Raw genomic sequence first — 21485 nt, 5'->3', positions numbered from 1 at the left:
CCAAGGGATGCAAGCAATAAAACGCTGCTTCTGGATAAAAGCAGAAGAACATCTGACCATAGCAATGGCAATATGAGAATGAGTTTCATAGGGCAGGTATGCATTGTGCAAAAAACTCATCCACTTTGCTAGAAAAGCCTGCTGACAATTTTATAGGAGACTACCAATTTTTGTTAATTTTTGCTCATTTGAAAAAAAAAAGATTTCCCCATCACACTTTACTCACTCCATTCATAAAATGAATGGTTATATTCTCATTTTGAAATCCCAGCTGCTAAGACTAATTTCCTCCATCCCCCAGATCAATTGTACTATATCAGGTGGTAAATGCATGTGGATTCATTTACCAGGTTGGCAGTTTGAAGGTGTTGATTTATAAGGCAAGAGTGGAGTCTACTTTCTGGGTTGGAGGACAACCAGCAAGCCATCATTAAAATGAACCATTTGTGAACTGTGTTCATTTTGCATAGTAACGTGTGACGTGAGTATAGAACTATGAACTACGTTTCCCATATGGCTGCTTACAGCACTGAAGACACAAGTTGCTTTAAAAACTGAAAAGTGCTTGCAGATTCAAGAGTGTGATCTACTGCAATAGAAATTTCAGCAAAAGCTCTAGCCATGTACATAGCCACACATATGCACTTAATTTTATCTGCTCACAGTCTTACCAATTATCTGCTAATGCTTAGATAATGGTTGGTGTGCTGTATTTAGAACTGCTTCTGAAGGTATCTTTAGGCAGTCTTAGGGTATCTCGGCACTGCTGCTTGCCTATCTTAACGCTGACCTTACACACACACACATATGAGCACATGCGCACACACTAAAGCTTTGTACAGTGACTATACAGCTAACCAAAAAGCAGATTTAGGGAGAACAGTGAACAGATAAGTGATGGGGAGAGTACACCTAATCCTTTCCCTGCTTGCCATTCGCTAGTCAATATCACTGTGTGTTGGACTTCCCCCCATGTGTAGCTCAAACTATGGGTGCACATGTGTTTTGATTCACTTTGGGGAGAAAGCTACTTTGCAGAGGGGGTATTCTCACTCAGCATCAGAAATATATCTTGAACACATGGGAACTCCCTCTTCTTTGGGATGACAGAAAGCAGAACAAAGTAATAAGTACCAGCTTCTGGCAGTAGCTTTGATAGGTGCCTTAGGATAAGATGGATGAGAAGACTGGCAACTCATTGAGTTTGGCTTGCAGATGAGCAGAGTGCTCTGAACCCTCACTCAAGAACAGCAGGATGCAACTGTCAGCAGCATCCCTGCAAGAATTTACATTTGTGTATGGGATTTTGAGTCCAGAGTGGCAGTGTGCCGGCAAGTGATCTCTTGGCACGCATAGGAGATTAGATGTGGCTGGGGACTTAGGAGCACAGATTAGAGTCTTCCCACAGAAGTCAAGGGGCCCGTCAAGGCATTGGACATTACAAAGGCTCCAGGCCCTGATGGGTTACACCCGAGAGTACTTAGAGAGTTGGCAGGGGTTCTCTCATGCGTGCTGGCATCCATTTTTGAGGCCTCATGGAGAACGGGTGAAGTTCCAGAGGACTGGAGGGTGGCATCACTGGTCCCAATTTTCAGTTTTCAAAAAGGGTAGTAGAAGGGACATGGGGAATTACAGGCCAGTTAGCCTTACGTACATTGTAGGAATAACAATGGAAAGGCTCATAATAGAGAGAGATCTAGTGATGCTAGATAGGGAAGGGAGGCTGACAGCCACACAACACAGCTTCCACAAAAACAGGTCCTGCCAGACAAACCTTGTGGAATTCTATGACAAGGTTTCGAGATGGCTAGATGGAGGGGATGCAGTGGATGTGGTATACCTGGATTTCAGCAAGGCCTTTGACAAAGTGCCCCATGATATCCTGGTGGAGAAACTGAGGAATTTTGGGATACACCAAAGCACTGTCCAGTGGATTAGGGTATGGTTGACTGACCGAAAGCAGAAGGTAACCATTAGCAAGGAATCATCGGGATGGTGGCCAGTGACAAGCGGGGTCCCCAGGGCTCTGTCCTGGGACTGATCCTGTTTAATCTTTTCATTAACGACATGGAAGAAGGGGTGAACAGTCTGCTGATCAAATTTGCAGATGACACTAAAACTGGAGCAGTGGCCACAACTGAGGAGCAGGTACTCCAGATCCAAAAGGATCTGGACAGACTATGGAAGTGGGCAGGAGACAACAGGATGGCATTCCATGTGGATAAGTGCAAGGTCTTGCACTTGGGGCATAGGAATAGATGTCATAAGTACAGGTTAGGTGTCAAGTGGCTGGAGAGCAGCACTTGTGAAAGGGACCTCGGGCTGCTGGTTGACTGCAGGCTGAACATGAGTCAGCAGTGTGATGCGGTGGTCAAGAGGGCAAACGCCACCCTTGGTTGCATAGCCAGAAGTGTGGCTTCTAGATCGAGAGAGATTTTACTACCACTGTATACGACTCTGGTGCGCCTGCAACTGGCGTATTGTGCACAATTTTGGGCCCCTCATTACAGAGAGGATATAGCCAGGTTAGAGTCAGTGAGGCATAGGGCCACAAGGTTGGTGGCCAGTTTGCAGGGGAAGCCTTATGAGGTAAGACTGAGGAAACTATGCCTTTTCAGCCTGGAGAAGAGGAGACTCAGAGGGGATATGTTGGCAACATACAGGTATGTGAGGGGATGTCACATGGAGATGGGTAGAGACCTGTTCTCCCCTGCAGAGGAAGGCAGGGTGCGCTCCAACGGAGCAAAGCTCAGGGAGCCAAGGTTCCGTTTGGATGCCAGAAAGCACAGTTAGGACCCCGAGGGTGTGGAATGGGCTTCCATGAGAGGTCGTTGAGGCCCATCGGTGAGGGTGTTCAAAGATAGGCTGGACATGCACATGGTGGGCATGTCATGAGCAGAGCCAGATGTAGCCAGGGGTCAGACTAGATGGCCCGGGAGGCCCCTTCTGACTCGCTCTGTTTTTATGTACAGATCATCCTGGTGGGAGATGCAGTGAATGCTGATGCAGCCTCACAGTTCCTTTAGGCCTACCTAGCCCCATTTAAGGAAGAGCATAGTTTCATCCTGGGGCTCTCCTTGGTCAGGACCCTAGGAATGGCTAAGAAATTAACTCTGTTTTCTTGATGGATTTACGGAGTTCACTTCCCAAACCTTTCAGTGGCTGAGACAGAATTGTATTTCAAAATCCCCCTTTTTGCAAGTTTTCCAGTGCACCCAGAAATGTGCATAGTAGAGCACTGTGTGCACAAAATCTGTATATTTAAGAAAATACTGCTCTAAACAGTATTTCAGCACTATCAATATATACTTTTAAGATGTGCACAAAAACAAATGCATTACAAAATTCATATAAATGCCCACACAGCTTTTTTAAGAAATTGCATATTCTTACATAAATGGGTTGGAATTCATTTGATCCTAAATAAACAGCAACCTCAGCTTAACCAAGATCGACAGATGTGTCTATCTGTACTGGACCTTGGTTGCACAGAAGACTAAATTCCGTGTTAAAGGGGAGAAAGGTGAACAGCAAAGGGAGACTGGGGGTGGGAGATTGCTGCTGTCCTTCCTCTCAAAGCTGTTAACGGTCTTCCACATACCAGCTTGGGTGGGAGCACAGTGCAATAGGAGCATAGCAGTAAAAGCAAGTGATCAAGAAACCATGGTTGAAACTTTTCATTGTCAAAAAAGTATTGCACAGTCTCCATTGTGTAACTATTGTGCCATGGGCTGCTTTGCTCTCTTGGACACAGATATAGATGGATGGGTGGATGCCCAACAAACGGGCTAATATCCAGTGGGGCCCAACCAGTTTCTCAGATCATGGCTGGCTGGGATGGATGAAATTTAAGAAATAAATTGATATGGTGCTGTTTGCTATGGACAAGAAAAAATGAATTCTTTAGAAAGGTCGTTTGGAAGGGTTGTTTTGCATGCAGTGTGCTGTTCTGCTGTTACACCAGGCACAATCTGCATCATTCAAGAAAGGGGTTATTGCTGTGCACGTGTGATGCTTCCTCTCCCAGTGGAGAGGCCATATCATTTGGAAGCTTCTTAGATTAGGTTCAGTGTCTCAGCAGGTCTACTACTCGTTTGTGCTTGGATATGGGTAAGTGCATCAGTGCATCCTAATATGGGAAACCTCTTTTCATTTGAGAAGGACAGAGAGAATCAAAATTCTGTAGACATTTAATCTTTGCATGCAGCCCACGTCTTTGCTCCATTGGAGTTCGGTATGTTGATTGTTGTTACTGATGGAACCCATGAGAACGTCTAAAGAAAGAACATATTTTGGTCGAATACATCAGTACCACAGGAAGGACCCACATATTGACTTGATGTGTCTTTACCTAGATACGAAAAAGGAAGAAAGGTGGGGGAATACCAGTCCTGTCCTGTATTGTAAACAAATGTGATTGTATTACATAGTTTGGTAGAGTTAGCCTGTGCCATTTGACCTTGTGTATACTTCTGAACTGTGAAAGTCAAGGAAGATGAGGCCTTTACTCACGGCCAATATGTGGCATGAACCTGTTCAGGGGCAACAGACTGACATACAGTGTTAGCATGGGGAGAAGCATAACACATCTCTCCCCACCCTTCATTTCTTTAAGATTTAATGGCTGTAGTCCTGTGCTGTATTGTAACCATCACCTTGTACTACAGGCACAGGCCTATTTCTATAATCTGAATTTCTCTATGCCATTAAGTTCCCAAGAAATCATATCAAAATGGGGAAAGGTGATTGTTTTCCCCTAGGTTGGGCTCCAGCACATTTAGAGTCTGTTTATATCTGTGCCTCTTTTGGATTGCACCTTTCAGCTTACTTGTGCATACCCTGATTCCTGTCTTCAGCTCTTTGATGGTACAAATGGAACTCAGACTTGTTCTCCTTTTCTTACTTATTTTCTCCCCTCCACAGCCCTATTCTGTTTAATGGTTCCTACCCTTGAGAAGGATGTGTGAAGGATGACAATTCACACAATTACTGTAGCTTAAACAGATCATGGTGACTCCTTTAAACAGTGAAACATGCTGGGCACTATTTGCCTAATTACCTGCCTGAATGTGGCTTACTATGTCATCCAAACCTGGAAAGCATGGATTTTTTGAGGGGAAAACAATTCTCAAATAATTCAAGGACAGGCTCGTTTAAGCTGTGGTGATCATGCTCTATGTATATCACTGTGTATAATAGTGATTGGACTCACACCTAGCGGCTTGTTTAAGTTTTCAGGTGTTTGTGGCTGCCTGTTCTATAAACTAACCTCCCTTCTTAGACCATATCGTGTGAACCTCACAAGGTGGATGTTGGCATGGTTAATAGCCAACCACAACTCTAAAACAGACAATGGGTTAATTACTCCAACAGCCCACCCTTGCCATATTTGCATGACACAACAACCTGTAATGGGCACCTGGTTTATGGAATGGGTACCCATTGGTACTCATAAATCATGATGGCTTGAGTCACCAGGGGTCCTTTCAATCAAGTGAACATGGCCAGTATGACGCACCACTGGAAAAGGGGAATCATTCCATACCTTTGAATGCTTTTCTCAAGAGTAGTCTATCTGCATGCATACCGTAGCTCTGCAGATCATGTGACGCTATTATCCAGGCTTCTCAGTGGTCAGGTTCTCAACTGAAGCTATCTTTGCATTGGCTTGCTACTGCAGGCAGTTGATAGGTTGGAAGGGCCTCCTAGCAGCCCCTGAAAGGGTTTATTGGTAAATAGCAAGCCACCCATATTGTTGGGGGCTAAGTTCCCCCCTTCACACATTCAAAGCTACAGACCATTCCTTTGCAAATGTTCTTTAATCTCCAAATTAAATCCAGTAAGCACAATCACCACAAAAGAAGTCTGTGAGCATGCACAGAGCAGTTCATTTAACCCAATCTAGCAACTACTTCCCATGCTTCCTCCAAGCAGATCCTGGCTATTCTCAGAGTCTGCCTGAACATCTGGAATGGGCAGCCTTGCGATAAGCCCTCTGCTTCCCCCATCACAATCTCTGGGAGTGCTGCTTCCCTGGGTCCTGCCTCCGCCTCATCTGACAAGTCCAGGTTTGCTGGACTTGCACAACCTTGGAATGCATGCCAAGAACAACTTCCCCTTTCATTCCCAGCACACATTTTACAGAATGTGTATAGTCTAAACTTGAGGAGTTACAACTATATAGGTATGAAACTGATTTCTTGTATACATAGATAATGAAGGGCTGTTTGTTTGAGAGTACTGTGCAGACATAGAGAATACTCCACTCATCTATAGTTAAGTTCACAGCTACTCTCATTCATCAGTTTACTAGTTATTCCTCATGGATACTGTCTGGGTGTATGTAATATACAAATGTTGTTGTGTGCTATTAAGTTGTCTCTCCAACTTATAGCCATCTTATGAATGAATGTCCTTCAAAATATCCTGGGCTCGTCAACTCTGCTCAGCTATTACAAACTCAAGATTATGGTTTCCTTTATGGAGCTAATCCATCACATATTTGGTCTTCTGCTGCTGCTGCTTCTCTGTCTTTGACTTTCCCTAGCATGATTGTCTTCTCCAGTGGCGTGCTCAAAGCTCAACAGCTTTAGTTTCATCATTTGGCTTCCAGGACAAGCTCTGACTTGATTTGATGTAGGATCTGCTTGTTCGACTCTCTGTCAGTCCTGGGTATTCACAAAGCTTTCCTCCATCTCTTGTTGTGACAAAGCTCAGCAGAATCAGTCCCTCCAGTGTTCATGGACGTCCTTTTCTGCTCAGCCCTGTCTTAGAAAGTGGGCCAAGCTGAGAGAAAGTCTGCAAACACTCATGGAACAAAGGTTGTGCTACTGATAACCTTCTTCAACTTCATGTGCAGCACAAACACAGAATACTGCACATGATGCAGAAAAAGGATGCCTCTTGCGCAGTATTCCCATGGGACTCAATTCCTGGTTAGCTCCATGTAAACACAGGGTACGCTTGCCAGGAACTCAGGCTCATGACTGTGACAAAGCAGACAAGAGCCTGGGGACCCAAGTCCAGAGAATCCAATGGAATCCCATTCCCAAAATGAATTCTTCATGCTTCCCTACCATGATTTGAAAGCATCAATTTTCTTCTGTAACCATGATTGTTCATTTTCTTAATGTTCAGCTGCAGTCTTGCTTTTGCGGTTTCTTTTACTTTCAACGTAAGTTGTTTCAATTCACTGGTCCATTCTACCAGTAATATGGGATCATCTGCATAGTTTCAGTTAATTCAGTTCCATTCTTTTCTGTGATCCTAATCCAGCTTTCATTATGGTGTGTTCTGTGTACAGATTGAACAGACAGGGAGATAAAATACACCTTTGTCTGACATCTTTGCCTGTAGAAAACCATTCTGTTTCTCCATATTTGTCTTGACAGCTTTTTGTCCATAAAACAAGTTACACAACAGGATGATCAAGTGCTGAGGCATCCCAATTTCTATGAGAACCATCCATACCCTCTTGTAATCCACACAGTCAAAGGCTTTGCTGTAGTCTATAAAGCACAGACTGATCATAGTCTGAAATTTTTTGGTGTACTCTAGTAATCAACATTTATAGAAGTATCACTTCCAAATTCCTAAGCATCTGATGAAACAAATATTTTTGATATTATGCAATAGTGACCAGATAATGTATTTGTCCCATTTTCTTTATTAATGTTGTTTAATATTTATTAATATTCCCAAACCTATGGCCTGGGTTACATTTATAGTAATTATAGTTACCATGGCCCAATAGGACTGTTAGTGCAGAATACAAGTTTAATTAATTACATTACATTGCACAGTGTGGTTGTTGCTGCCTTCTGTAACTGATTCCATGCTGTTTCAATGGCATGGATGTCTTCCATCCATCTTACTAGAAGGTTAAAACGTTGCTTACTACACTATTAGTATCTGCTCTAGTGGGGATTATTCATGCATGCAATCTGCTGTAACCACATGGTCAAAACCACACTTCCAAACTGGTGTGGAAACCAGTTAAAGGTATCATGAACAGCAGGAACTGAATATGTTGAACTGAATATGTTGAACTGAAGCAGAATTTTTTATATTCAGGTCTTTGGACATAATTTCTTGTTTTGTTTTTGTAGTCCATGTATGATAGACAAGGGATTGCTGTGATGCCACCTACAGTACCTGGGAGTCCTCAAGGCCCATTTCTGGGTGTACCACGAGGTACAGTCAGAAGACAAAAATCAATAGGTAAAGTATCTTTTTCTACCCTACATACAGAGTAGATTCTTCTTTTATTTTTAACTTTAGCTTATATTGTTTTCATCAAGTTAGAGTCAAATGAATTTATTCATTTCTTAATTTTGAACCTTAATCAAATTGCATGTAACAAATAACCATTACATGTGGACACAGTGACAAGGTTCACACAACATGAGTATGGCTTGATTATGGGTTGTTGTTGAGCTATAGAGTTAATCTGTCATGTGAACCTAGCCATGGGAACCCTCAAAGAAAACCCATGCTTTCTTGTTGAGCTGTTTGGTTGTTTGTGGTTGACAAACCACAACTGCATTCACATCACAGAATAACCACAGTGCAACAATGTCCTTTGGTGGTAAACCAGTCTCAGCCAATACTCAAGCTTGAGTGCGGGTTGCATGTAGTGCATCTATTTGTAAACTTGATGGAATATCTGAATTAGAATGTATACTCTGCATTATACAAGTCTTTCAGTAGTTTGTAATATTATGGCTTAAGCACTTGCACACTTTAGTAGAAACAGTCATCCAAACATAAGTGTACAAAATAGCATTTAGACATACAAACTTGATAGGCAGACTGTCCCTATTGAGAACTTCCAAATCTAATCAAATTGAATTTGTATGTTTAATCTGTATGTTCTTTGAATCAAAAACAGCTGTACCTGCATATCTGAAACTGTTTTAGGATTCCAATCTCCAGTTTAAAAAAAATCATAAGGCTACAGTTTTACAAATGTAAGAGGAATACGCATCAAAGAATAACAATACTCCTAAGAGTTACACAAATTGGTGTTTCAATAAAACAATCTTCTGTAGCTCACCTTTGTAATCTATTCAAAATAATGATAGTGAGCTGCTGAGCTGTATGAATTTAATAATTATCTATTTTTTGTAGAAGTATTTGGCTATTTAATAAGAAAGTTGTATATATTGAGCAAAATTAATCAAATATTTTGCTCTTTGAAAATGTCATTTCCTGTAAATTATGTTTTAGCCAAATTGGTGTTCCCTTTTCCTTCCCCACTTTTGCACATGCTGTTTTTGCCAGAATATATCTGAAAAGAGGTGTTTAATAAAACATATGTAGTAGATTTGGTTACTGAGAGACAACACTTTTCATGCCCTCCCTGCTTCTTTTATTGGGAGGGAATGTTTAGTTCCTTGGTAAAATAATGTTTTTCCTGCATAACTTAAGGATCATCTAGTGCAGCTTTCCCCAACCTTGTGTCTTCCAGAAATGTTTGGACTGCAACACCCATAATTCCCAGTCAGTGGCCCTGATAGATGGGAATTCTGAGAGTTGTGGTCCAAATGCCACCAGGTTGGGCAAGGCTGATCTAGTGTAATGTATATTCTCTGAAGTTACATGGAATGGTAATCTGTGTGTAGCTAAATAGTCCCTCTTTTTAGTGGTGTTGTGGAATGAGCGTACATCAATAAGTTAGCTATACAAATTATTTATTTCAGAGATTATCTATGTAAGGTATGTATCCCTGAAACATCAAGTTTTTTTAATTGCACTAGAAAATATCACTAGTAACTTGTGAAGTCAGCACCTGATATCCCATCCTGTCACTATTAGTGCTTCTAGTTTTCCAGCATGAAATGTAGCATCTCACACAGTGCTATCACTGCTATGACCCTTGTTTATTTGGACACATGTTTCACACTGCCTCTCAGGTGATCCCTTTTGTCTATGCAGACATATTGTTTTATTTTATTTCCTGCATGGCAACCTATTCACAAATGCTCACCTGTGCAAAGATACATGCCCTTCCGTCCTTCCTTCCTTCCTTCCTCCTTTCCTTCCTTTCCTCCTTTCTTTCTTTCTCCAACCTTGCAAGATCCTTGGCTGGCACCTCCTCCCTTTTAGGCACACTTTAGAAAAGCACAGCTGTCTGTAAATATATGTAAGAAAAAGAAGAGAGACACTCTGACAAGCCCAAGTCAAGGTCTACAGAAACGTATTGTATTAGTGTAAATGTAACCTAAAGCCATAAAAAGCATAGCATAAGTAAAACAATATTGGATGTACCTTTTTTAATGTCTTTGATGATTAAGGCATACTATGCTAAGGACAATGTAAACATTGTAGCTTGTTCTTTTTGAAGGGATAACAGAGGAAGAAAGACAATTTTTGGCTCCCCCCATGCTAAAATTTACCAGAAGTCTATCCATGCCAGACACTTCTGAAGATATTCCTCCTCCACCACAATCTTTACCGCCATCACCACCACCTCCTTCGCCTTCTCCTTCTCCTTCTCCTTCTCTTTACAACTCTCCCAAATCTCCAATGTCTAGAATATATGGAACTATTAAACCTGCATTTAATCAGAATTCAGGTTCAAAAATGGTTGCTTCAGGTAGATCTGAAAATATGGGGACAGTGATAAGGGACAAAGGCATATATTACCGGAGAGAGATGGACCGCTATTCTCTAGATTCTGAGGATTTATATAGCAGAAATGCCGCAACTCAGGCAAACTTCAGAAACAAGAGAGGCCAGATGCCGGAGAACCCCTACTCTGAAGTTGGAAAAATAGCAAGCAAAGCAGTATATGTCCCAGCCAAGCCAGCAAGGCGAAAGGGAATGTTAGTGAAACAATCTAATGTTGAGGATAGTCCAGAAAAAACTTGCTCCATTCCAATTCCAACCATCATTGTTAAAGAGCCATCTACCAGTAGTAGTGGGAAAAGTAGTCAAGGAAGCAGTATGGAAATTGACCCACAGTCTTCAGAACAACCAGGGCAACTCAGACCTGAAGATAACTTGACTGTCAGTAGTCCATTTGCAGCAGCCATTGCGGGAGCAGTGAGAGACAGGGAGAAAAGATTAGAAGCCAGGCGTAATTCTCCAGCTTTCCTTTCCACAGATTTGGGAGATGAAGATGTTGGGCTAACACCTCCAACGCCACGTATGAGACAGTCTAAATTTAGTGAGGAGGGAGTGTTTGGTAGTGAAGATAGTTTTAGGCAACTTGTGTCAGTATCTCCTATCCCAGCACCTAGAGAGTCTGAAAACATTTTTAATAGTAGTGAATCAAGTAACCAGGGTGATGCAAGGACACCTAACTCTTCAGCTCAAACAGTGGGTTGTGAAAACAATACATTGGCAACTCAGAATGCTGGTATGTCAAGTTTGGATAACTATGTTCATCCACTCACAGGGAAATTATTGGATCCAAATTCACCTTTAGCCCTTGCCCTTTCTGCCAGAGATCGGGCCATGAAAGAGCAAACCCAACAAGTTCCAGGGAAAGGAGAACCTGGCAAAGCTGACCACTTTAATAAGCCACTTTACATCGATACAAAGATGAGGTCTAATATAGAAACGACGTTTCCCGTGACAGCTACAGTTGCTAGGCAAAATACGCGTGGTCCTCTAAGAAGGCAGGAGACAGAGAACAAATATGAGACCGATTTGACAAAAGAGAGGCGGCCTGAGGAAAAAAAGAACATGCTGATCAATATTGTGGATACCTCGCAGCAAAAGTCAGCTGGTTTGCTTATGGTTCATACGGTAGACACAGCCCAGTCCAATGATACCCCTGAGAATGAAGAGGAAAGTGCTGAGATGGACATGACTACTGAAAAGCCTCTGCCAGAAGCACAGGAAAGTACAGAAACAGCAGAGAGTGGACCAGATGATCCTGGCATTCCTGAACCACCACCATCTCCCTGTAAAACTATTGTAGCCATTGGCTCTGTCGATGATCCTATCATTCTGCCATTCTGCATCCCTCCACCTCCTTTAGCATCTGTCGACCTTGATGAGGATTTCATCTTTACTGAGCCATTACCTCCTCCTTTAGAATTTGCTAACAGTTTTGATATCCCCGACGACCATTCAGTTCCAGGCTCTGCACTAACAGACTTGCTCAAACAGAGAAAAAATGGAACCCCATCCACTTCATTTAATCACATTCAGCCCTCAAATTCAGTAGACAGTAAGAAGCCAGTGGGTCTTGCCAACTGTTTGCCTGCCTCATTTTTACCACCCCCTGAAAATTTTGATAATGTCACTGACTCTGGGATTGAAGAAGTGGACAGTCGAAGCAGTAGTGACCATCACCTGGAGACAACCAGCACTATCTCAACTGTGTCCAGCATCTCTACCTTGTCTTCTGAAGGTGGTGAGAACTTGGATACTTGTACAGTCTATGCAGATGGGCAAACATTTCTGGTGGACAAACCCCCAGTACCTCCTAAGCCAAAAATGAAGCCCATAATCAACAAAAGCAATGCACTTTACAAGGATGCGCTAATTGAAGAAACTCTAGATAGCTTTGTTATTCCTCCACCTGCCCCACCCCCACCTCCTATCAGCACGCAGCCCAGTGTGGCTAAAGTTGTACAGCAAAGGACCTCTAAGCTATGGGGTGATGTAACAGAGGTGAAAAGCCCAGTTCTCTCAGGCCCAAAGGCTAATGTCATAAGTGAATTGAACTCCATACTACAGCAGATGAACAGAGAGAAATCCTCAAAGCCTGGGGAAGGATTGGAGTCGCCTACAGGAACAAAACCTGCAAGTCTTAGTACAAGGTATGTGCAACTAAAATGTTTTTTAAATCTTTCCTGCCTGTAAGTTTCCATTAGCTTTGCTTTGACCAAAATAATTGTTTTAAATATCACGTAAACGTTTGTAAAAAAAAAAGGCAAGTTACTAATGCTCTGGCATTGTTTTTTACATTGTTAAAAATCCACAAGTTAAACGTGATGCCATGTTTTGTCCTTCTCTGTAGTATACAGTAGTATACAGTGGTTTGAGTTATTTGGTTTAAATTGTTTGGAGAGGAGTAGCAATGAAACTTGTCCTTTAGCCTTTTCTAGCATGACTAGAGAAAAAAACCAACAAGACTTTTTGCCTCTAATAGTTCAGAAGAAGGTGGAATATTAGCAGATGCAGCCTGGCATGAGTGGTATAAATGGCTTCAGTTTGGAAAATTCCATTTTCTACACAGCTTTTAAAGACATGAGAGGTCTGTCCTTTCCATCTCACTGATGCATAGAAGTGCCAAGGCAAATACTGCATTACTCCTTAAGATAATTTTATCCACATGGCTGGAACAGGAGGGTGGAGTCAGCTGTTTCTGCCCAGAGACACAGTTCATTGGTCTGTGACAATCCTACCTTCAGCTAACCTGGCCTATAAACATTTAAAGGCTTCACGTGTCCTGCTTATTTTTGAAGGTGACATTCTGAAATGTCTTGAGCCTTTTGTGGAATTGTTCCACTGGATGTGAGTCCTAGGTGACAGGACTCTTAGCTTTTAGAAAGTGGCAATTCAGGAGAAACAAGAATTATAATGATCTATAAAGGAGCCACCTCTGAACCTCCCAGGGCCAGTTGATTAGCAACGTCCCACATCAGGCTTTTGCCAGATGGTGAAAGGCTTTATGTGTTGGAGAAGCTGCACAGGCACTTCCCAATTCACCACACTTCTCACATAAAACAGATGCCCCAAAGGGATTCTCATAAGCATGGCCGCCCAATTCTTGTGATTCTGCTCTCTCAAAACGGGTGGCAATCACACAAATGGGTATGCAAGGCTCCATGTGGCACCTCCAAGTTACCTCTGTGTAAAACCACAAGTTATTTTAGAGATGGGTGTCTTGTGCTGTTCCACCACTCTATTAAGGCTATTGCTGCCCAGTAAACATCTTGACTGTCAATAGATACCACAACATTATATTTGTTCTGTATGTAAGCCTTGTGTGAGTTGTTTATTTTTCCATAGAAGCAAGAGAAGGGTTCATAAGGTGCACTTTTTTGTTATAAGGTATCTATTTTATTCATTTCCCTGTCTCCCCTTTTTGTCCACAATATCTTTGTCCACAGATCCATCTGCATATATTCATTTAATCTCATATCCCTCCCCTGAGAGAGTCAAACTATCAAAAGTATCTGTTACTCAGAAAAGCACTTTTTTCTGTTGAAGTGCCGTCCTTGTTCCAGGAATCTGCCCTGCTGATTGCTGTGGTGCTTCAAATTTGTTTCAGTGGAAGGAGCCAGTCTGTGTACCGAGTGGAGTGCATAGGGAGACTTTGCTGGGTTTAGAGCACAGGATAGTAGAAAATCCAAGGACTCATCAGAGAGCGTGTCCAGAACAGATTGCTGGATCAGAACGATTCAATAATAATTACACTTTAGCTAGTTGCTTGCTTGTCCTAAAGATGTTATACACTTTGTGCCTTGTTTTTGTGAGTGAAGGCGAAGATCCTAACCTATGCTTTACTGTTGTGCAGTTCGTTGTATAATTATACTGCATAATGTTTCCCATGATACATATCTCTCTGTAGCACAGTTTGTTGCTTGCAGTGGATAAACTTCCAGTTGGTTAGGATGCTATCCTATGCATGTTCAGATGGAAAAAGTATTTACCCTGAAGGAGAATTTGGCTGGGAGATCCTGGGGGCTGTAGAACCTTTTTCTGTCAAAACGTGCATCAGATTGGACCCTTGCTAAAATTAATTGTTAAAATCTGGATGCAGGTGTGAATAAGTGCACATTTTTTTGGAAAATTTATTTATTTATTAAAACATTTCTATGCCGCCCCATTCACTGGAGCCTCGGGGCGGCTCACAACATAACATTAAAATACAAGAAATAACAATATAAAATAAGTTCTTAATTTTTGCTCTGTGTCAGATATAACTGGCTACCTTCATACAATTTTTAAGCATTTGGATGATTACCCTTTGCAAAATTCATCTTCAGTCAACTGCTGTGACTCTCCAAAGCCGTATCTTTTCAGGCATGTTGAAATCATGCTTGTTTTTTGGGTAGTATTGTTTATTTTATTTTTACCGACAACAGAACAAATTAATTCCATAGCTAAATGCAACCCATAAGCATAAAAAATAAATCCTTTGCTGTAAACTATGTACCTTCACTCCCCAAGAAGCAGGTAAATAGATAAATGTTTAATCTGCCTCTGAAGCAGATTGTTGCTTGGCAACGTAATAATCAGGGATCCAAGCGATAATGACAGTATCAAGAGAATACAGCAAGTAGCTATAAGATGAAAAGAAAAAGAACTATTTGTCCTGCTGGTTTATAGCTTCATTCTATTCCAGAATGCTATTGCTGCTCTAACAATGGAACTAATGAGCTTTAACAATAGTTACAGTGGTCCTAACCTGAAACTGTTAACTGAATATCTCATTCAGAGAAAATTCTGTTCTTTTGATTCCTATTGGTATGCTAGCAATTCTTCCCCCTATTACCTGTTTTCAGTCCTTACCTCTGCAGTTGCCAGAGGTATTCAAGGTATTGCATTATTATACATTAATTTACTGAATTGTGAACTCCTCAGTATCAATGCAATTTTATTACAGTCAGGTAAGTGAAACATGAATATATAATAGAATGGTATGCATTGGGACATTGAACTTCATAATTAAGCCAACAATTAGACATTTCTTTAAGTTAAACTTTATTGTGTCCATTACTGCCACTTCATCTTGTTAATTGTTTGTCAACAAATTTTGCAGATGCTTTTGCTTTGTAATTTTACAGTGTCTCAGTCATTCCATTTTGTCATTTTATTTGCTCTCATGACTGCCGTTAACAGAAGAGGGTCATGCTGAAGTGCCATGAAGTAAGTGAAGACCAAAAGGCATAGAATATTCTACAATGTGCCTTCTGTGTTTTGGGTTCCTTTTAAATCTATGCATTATATCACATTTTCTTTCATTTATAATTAGATTAGATCATTCTCATATCTTGAAGTAGTAGCCATTCTGTAAAATAAACTGCATCTTCAACATCTGATTTTTTCAATATATATTTCAGGATCACTCAGAGGTACCCTGTTTAGGAATTGGTATAGCTATATTGTAGAAGAATTTAAATTAAAGTATGGGAATTGATGCAAAGGACAGACTTAGCCATGTTGTTGAAATCAATGGCCAAATTAAGTACTTGATATATACTATATTATGCTGTGACAATGAAGCTTCTGGCCTAGTGGGGGGTGGGGGTGGAACATTCAGTGAGCTGAATATTTGCAGTCCGGTTTTGGGAGAACAAGTAAGGGTTAGTGTGGCTGGATTGCTGATTCACGCAGAGGCAGAGTTAGCACCAGAAAGAGGTCTTAGGGTGCAAAGAAGATAAGGGACAGGAAGCCCAGGTTGAAGAAGACTGGAGAAAGTGTGCAGAACAACCAAGGGTCTAGTAAATAAGAATCTAGCAGAGGAGCAAATGATGAGTGATGTTTGAGGAAAGGAGCAGAGCAGACAAGAAGGGCTAAGGGAGAAGTCTCTGAAGAAATTCCACACCGTTTAAGTCAGGAATGACATAGACTGATAGGATAATATTGTTGGAAGAGGCCAGAAGGCCATCAGGTCCAACCTCCTGCTATTGTGAGACATGAAGTTACACCATCCCAGTTGGATGACTGTCCATGACCATTATAGAAGAGGAGGGACACTGTGGATAGAAAATGTGTTTGCTAAGTCAGGGATCTAGGATAATTCTGTCAGCTGTGTTTTTTACCCTTGCTGCAGCACCATGATCTGGCAACACAGACCAAGAGGCAGTGGGGTCCAGTTTCACATGATGATGTAAACTGGCCAGCCAATTCTTCAGCTGCAGTTTGGAGTCTATAACTGTATTGTAAATTGTAGATTGGCTGAACTGGTGCAGTTGAGTTTTTCTACATGAAACACTGTATGCTCAACACTCACTATTTGTGCTTGTTTGCAAACTCTTAGGTATTGATGTGACCCTCCAATTTTGATTCTGTTTTTACCCACCACTTTCAACAAATATTTTTAGAAAAGGCAAATGCAGTATTTTTTGAAGAAACTGAGAGAAAATGCAATTTCCATTTGTGTATTTGAGCTATTCTGCTATACCAGAGGTGGCCAGACTTGCTCAATGGAAGAACCACATACAGTAAATGTCAGATGTTTGAGAGCTGCAAAATAAACTCAAAAGAGTTGCATGCAGCCTTGTTTTGGCCACCCAGTGCTGTACCATGGTGCCATTTAGAGGTTTTGTAATGGAAAAACAGGGAATAAAATGCACATGTAGCACTCTGATCTCAAAGTACAAACAGTGAATAACCAGCATTTGGAGAAAAGCTTTGTGAGTGGTGGAGCACTGAAGAAGAAATGGAGAAGAACAGATAACTCAGTCAAAACCCTAATAGAGCCTATAAACAGGGGAGACTGTGCTGGGCTGTAAATGGAGCGGAAGAGTAAAAAGGAACTGTGGACTGGAGATGATGGGCCAGGGTATCAAAGGCCATAGGTTGCTGGATTTACAGTCCAAAGCCTAACAGAGCTGCTGTCCAATTAAGGGCCAGAACAGACATTTATTTAAATCTGTGTCTAGCAGGTAGGTATTATTACTGTTACTGCAGAATCAGTGCAGGGGCTCTCAACATAATAGCACTGTGCCACATGTGTTCCAGTTAGTGGTTTGGGGGGGGGGGGGGAGGAAGCTAGGAGAATGAGAAGATGCCTTTTAGCAGGGCAGTTTGCTTGTCAGCCTTCTCCGCATTGACTACCCTGCCTGGCAGCAGCTGTCCAAGGTCCCTCACTTCATACGTGGCTGATTCTCTGCAGCCAGGCAAAGCATGTGCTGTATCACTGAAGCATGGCTGGCATCCTCAACAGCTCCCAGTCCATTACAAAGCCTGGCATTGTGGGTCAGCACCACTGGGCACTTACTGATGGCCCAAGAGCTCTCCAGCTGTTCCACCCCATCCCAGCAGCTGGAGGAAACCATTTCAGTCTCACCATTGCCTTGGAGCCCTGATGGAACCCCAGGGGCATTGGGTGGAAATTAAACTCAGGGGCTACTTTAGAACAGTTTTTTCATGCCCATGGACACCTGTCTGCCTCAAGGTAAGAGTGTCGCCCACACTCAGAGCCAAAGGCAGAGGGATTCAGTGTGCTCCCAGACAGAGCCGAGTAGTCCCACGGTTGCTGTTGCTGCCCCAGGACAGCCTCACTGGCTGCTGGTGCTGCTGCTCCGGAGGCAGCTTGGTTGGGTCTGCCACTGGAATGCTTGTGGCGGAAGCTGCTGAGGGCCCTGCCAAACCTGGCACTGGCCCTCTTTCTTCAAATTCCTGCTTGCAAGTCATTAATGATGTTCGTTTGAGCAGATGCTCGTGCAAAAGGTGGAGGCGTATGGGAAGCAAAGGGGACTTTCCCCCCTCACATTTTGAATGTCTAATATTTAGTTATCAGAGATGGTGGCAGCCTTCAGGCTCCCTGCCAGGGTCCCTGCAAGATAAAATGCCACGTGAGGTGTTTGAGGCATCTTGTCTCTGCTACGCATCCAAGTGAAGGAGCACTCACAGTAATGTGATGCATAGAGGGCCATTTTGCTTGCTAAGCAGTGTTACTATGAACCCATTGTTAAGGCGATGTTTTTCCTGCCAAGAATTATTAATTTTATTTTATTATATTTGTGAATTGCCTTTCCTCCAGGAATTAAAGATCCCTTCAGTTTTATCCTTAGAACAGTCCTGTGAGGAAGGTTAAGCTGGAAGGTGGTGAATGGCCCACTGAGAAATGGAAAGGCATCTGGTGGTCCTCCAGCAGGTTCAGGCAATATGCTAGTCCTTCTGGGAATGTTAGGTAGCATGTCTCCTCCTCCTCCTCCTCGCCCCCCTCCCCCCAGCACACTGCAGGAGCATTGGTTGACAGCTGCAGGGAGTGCTTAATCTATCCTTTGGGCAGCAGTCACCCATCTGTAGCTCCTATGCAGGGAGAGCTGGATTGCTCGCAGGGGCAGGGAAGGCGAAATGCGGGGTGCGGAGGGACTCCTCCTGGCAAATAATTTTGTCTGGACCTCCTCCTGAAAAACCTGGGCAAACTCACTGCTCACAGCTGCAGTCACCACGCATTGCAGCACAGGCGGGGGTGCTTTCAGCAGCATTGCTCTTGGAGCTGGCCCAGCTGAACATGTTGGCATGGATGCCACACCAGGTCCCAGAAAGGTGCTGCAGTTCGTACCCTCCCTTCCCCCACAGAGCCACTGCTCGGCTGAATGGTGGCTCTGCTGGGCAGCATGAAGGGAAGAGGCACCGACGGTGGTGTTCCTCCTTCCCTCCAGCAGGGAGGGGGGAAATGGGGTGGGGGTGCCGAGCAGAGCGGCTGCTCTTGGTAGCAGGTACAATTCAGCTGCCTGACCTTGCTTCCTCTCAAGGAAGCGAGGTTGCCTGGTTGGTTCCTGCCTGCTGTGGCAGCCAAAAGGACTGCAGTGAGGGTGGTGAGCAAGAGCCAACTGCTTGGCCTCGCTTCCTTGCTGAGTGACCCCTTCCCTGCTGCAGGGCTCTTCCTCCAACCTCTGAACCAGGCTTGACTGGGTGGCGCACAGCAAAGCCCAGGGACTTTCTGCAGCAATTGTAAGGAAAAAGCCACACACAGCCAGAGGGAGAAGAAAGTGAGGAACGAGAAGAGCCGGAGAAAGAGCTAGTTCGCACATCATTAAAAGCCACCCTGAAATGAAGGAGTGGGCCAGTTGTTCCCTCGTTAACCTAAGCTGTCCCTGACAGATGATGAGGCCCTCTGAGGCTTGCCTTGGTTGCCCCTTGTTCCTCTACAGCATCCAACTGGTGGTGACGCCTGTGCAGGCTTTCCCTGGATGGAGAGAGTCCACATGGAGCAAAGCCACCCCGCCAAGGCATAGGCTGGAAGTGTGCTCTCTGCCTGCCCCCACTGGGGAACATCAGAGGATTCCCCTCAGTTGGGACAGTGCGAGGATCCCTGGTGTTACCTCTGATGCCCAGTACCTGAACAGGGGCAGCTTCACGGCAAGCAGACAGGTAGCTGCCATCCACTTCTCCATCCCTTCCATCCCAGTGAGCCAGGCAGATCCCAGCTGCTCCCTTGATCACTGATTGGAGGTAACAGCAGGGATTCTGCTTCCTCAACCTTAAATGGCATGCTTTTGCAGGAGACCGAAGGCTGTCCTTGAGCCTTGCCTTGAGGATGGCCTGATGAGATGGGCCAGAGGTTCCACATCCCTGCTCTGCAGTTTATTTTGCCCTTAAAAAAATCTATTCCAGGGGTTTAGGGGACCATCTGCCGCAGTGGGGAAAGTAGTGCTGGGAGTGATTTTCTATAATCTTATAAATAGCAACACTAAAGGTCAGACTAGGCATGATATTAAACATGCCTTTGCTTTTAAAGTGCACATTTTAAAAATGCAAATAGCAGATGCTTGCAGGGGGAGGATAATAATTGTCAGGATCAAAGTGTTGTTTAAGGAAGGAATGTTAACCCTTTGATATCAATGAGGGTTTCTTCCTATAGAACTAGCAACTGATTCTCCAGATAATTATCACACACACCAAGACCTGCTATAAAAAGAAAAATTTGAAGTTGCATTTAATTTGACCCTATGCCTGCATTGTGCACGTCCTTAGTAGATACTGCATTCTACTGAGTGCAGTTAGTACTTCTGAGTAAACATAGATACATGTTACACCTCTTTGAAATATGTAGAAAATATGTTTGAATATATTTAAATATTATGAGCACATAACTTTTCGCAGCAGAATGAACAAAGGCATCTTGTAGCCAGCTGTCCAATAATAGGTATTTGTTAACATCTGGAAAGGGAACAGTATATTTAAATCCTGTTAAAAGGGTTCAAAATAATTTAGTATGGATTCATTCGGATATCTTTTATTAGGAAATTTGGTAGTAATTATATATTCTGACATAGTCTGGGGCAACATAGTGGATGTGTTTGCATGACACGAAAACCCACAACAATGCAGAAAAGCTACACCATGTGTGTTGCTCATGAAAGAAACCACAATGCCCCTAACAGATGATGAGGCATGCCATGGGTTTTCCCTGTCTTTCTCCTTGGTCCTTCTGTGAGTATCCCAGAGGACTTCACAGCCTGATCTGTCTTGTCTCATCCCACCTTTGCTGACTACAACCTACAATTTCTACATTCCATCCTCTTTTTACACATTTCCCTATCTTCAGTTTCCATAATCTCTGAAATGACAGCCACTGATAGTCCCTCAAAAGTGTCCAAACATCTATTTGAGCAGCTTTCACTGTTTTGTTCTTTCTTTATTACACCTGAGATTTGCCAACTTTTTTGCTCTTTTTTTAAGGGTCAAATGAAACTATCTTCAATGCACACCACTGACTCGACAATGCCTTGGAAAATGTCTTTCCTGTCAAACACCCGTGGACATTGCCAAAGCAAGGCTATGAATACATTTTATTTGGTGCTGTACTTCTCATTTGACAGCTGTCAAACAGTGAGCTT

At 42.9% G+C, this 21485-nt stretch overlaps 1 protein-coding gene across 2 annotated transcripts in view; it reads left to right on the top strand.

Annotated features, from left to right (window-relative positions):
* SHANK2 (SH3 and multiple ankyrin repeat domains 2) overlaps positions 1–21485 on the top strand; it is a 162438-nt gene that overhangs the window by 134160 nt on the left and 6793 nt on the right. The window contains exons 2-4 of one of the 2 annotated variants that reach the window (XM_044437031.1): positions 351–481; positions 8109–8220; positions 10346–12776. In XM_044437031.1, coding sequence (XP_044292966.1) covers positions 8112–8220; positions 10346–12776 — 2540 coding nt within the window. In that variant the 5' untranslated portion in view covers positions 351–481; positions 8109–8111. Of the gene's footprint in view, positions 1–350; positions 482–8108; positions 8226–10329; positions 12777–21485 lie in introns of both variants that reach the window. The other variant, XM_044437030.1, reaches the window with a different exon arrangement.

The sequence above is a fragment of the Varanus komodoensis genome, unplaced genomic scaffold (genome assembly GCF_004798865.1).
Source record: "Varanus komodoensis strain SLA01 unplaced genomic scaffold, ASM479886v1 scaffold3, whole genome shotgun sequence".
Classification (NCBI taxonomy): Eukaryota; Metazoa; Chordata; class Lepidosauria; order Squamata; family Varanidae; genus Varanus; species Varanus komodoensis.
The sequence above is the reverse complement of the archived record's forward strand: the minus strand, read 5'-3'. Positions and strand labels throughout refer to the sequence as shown.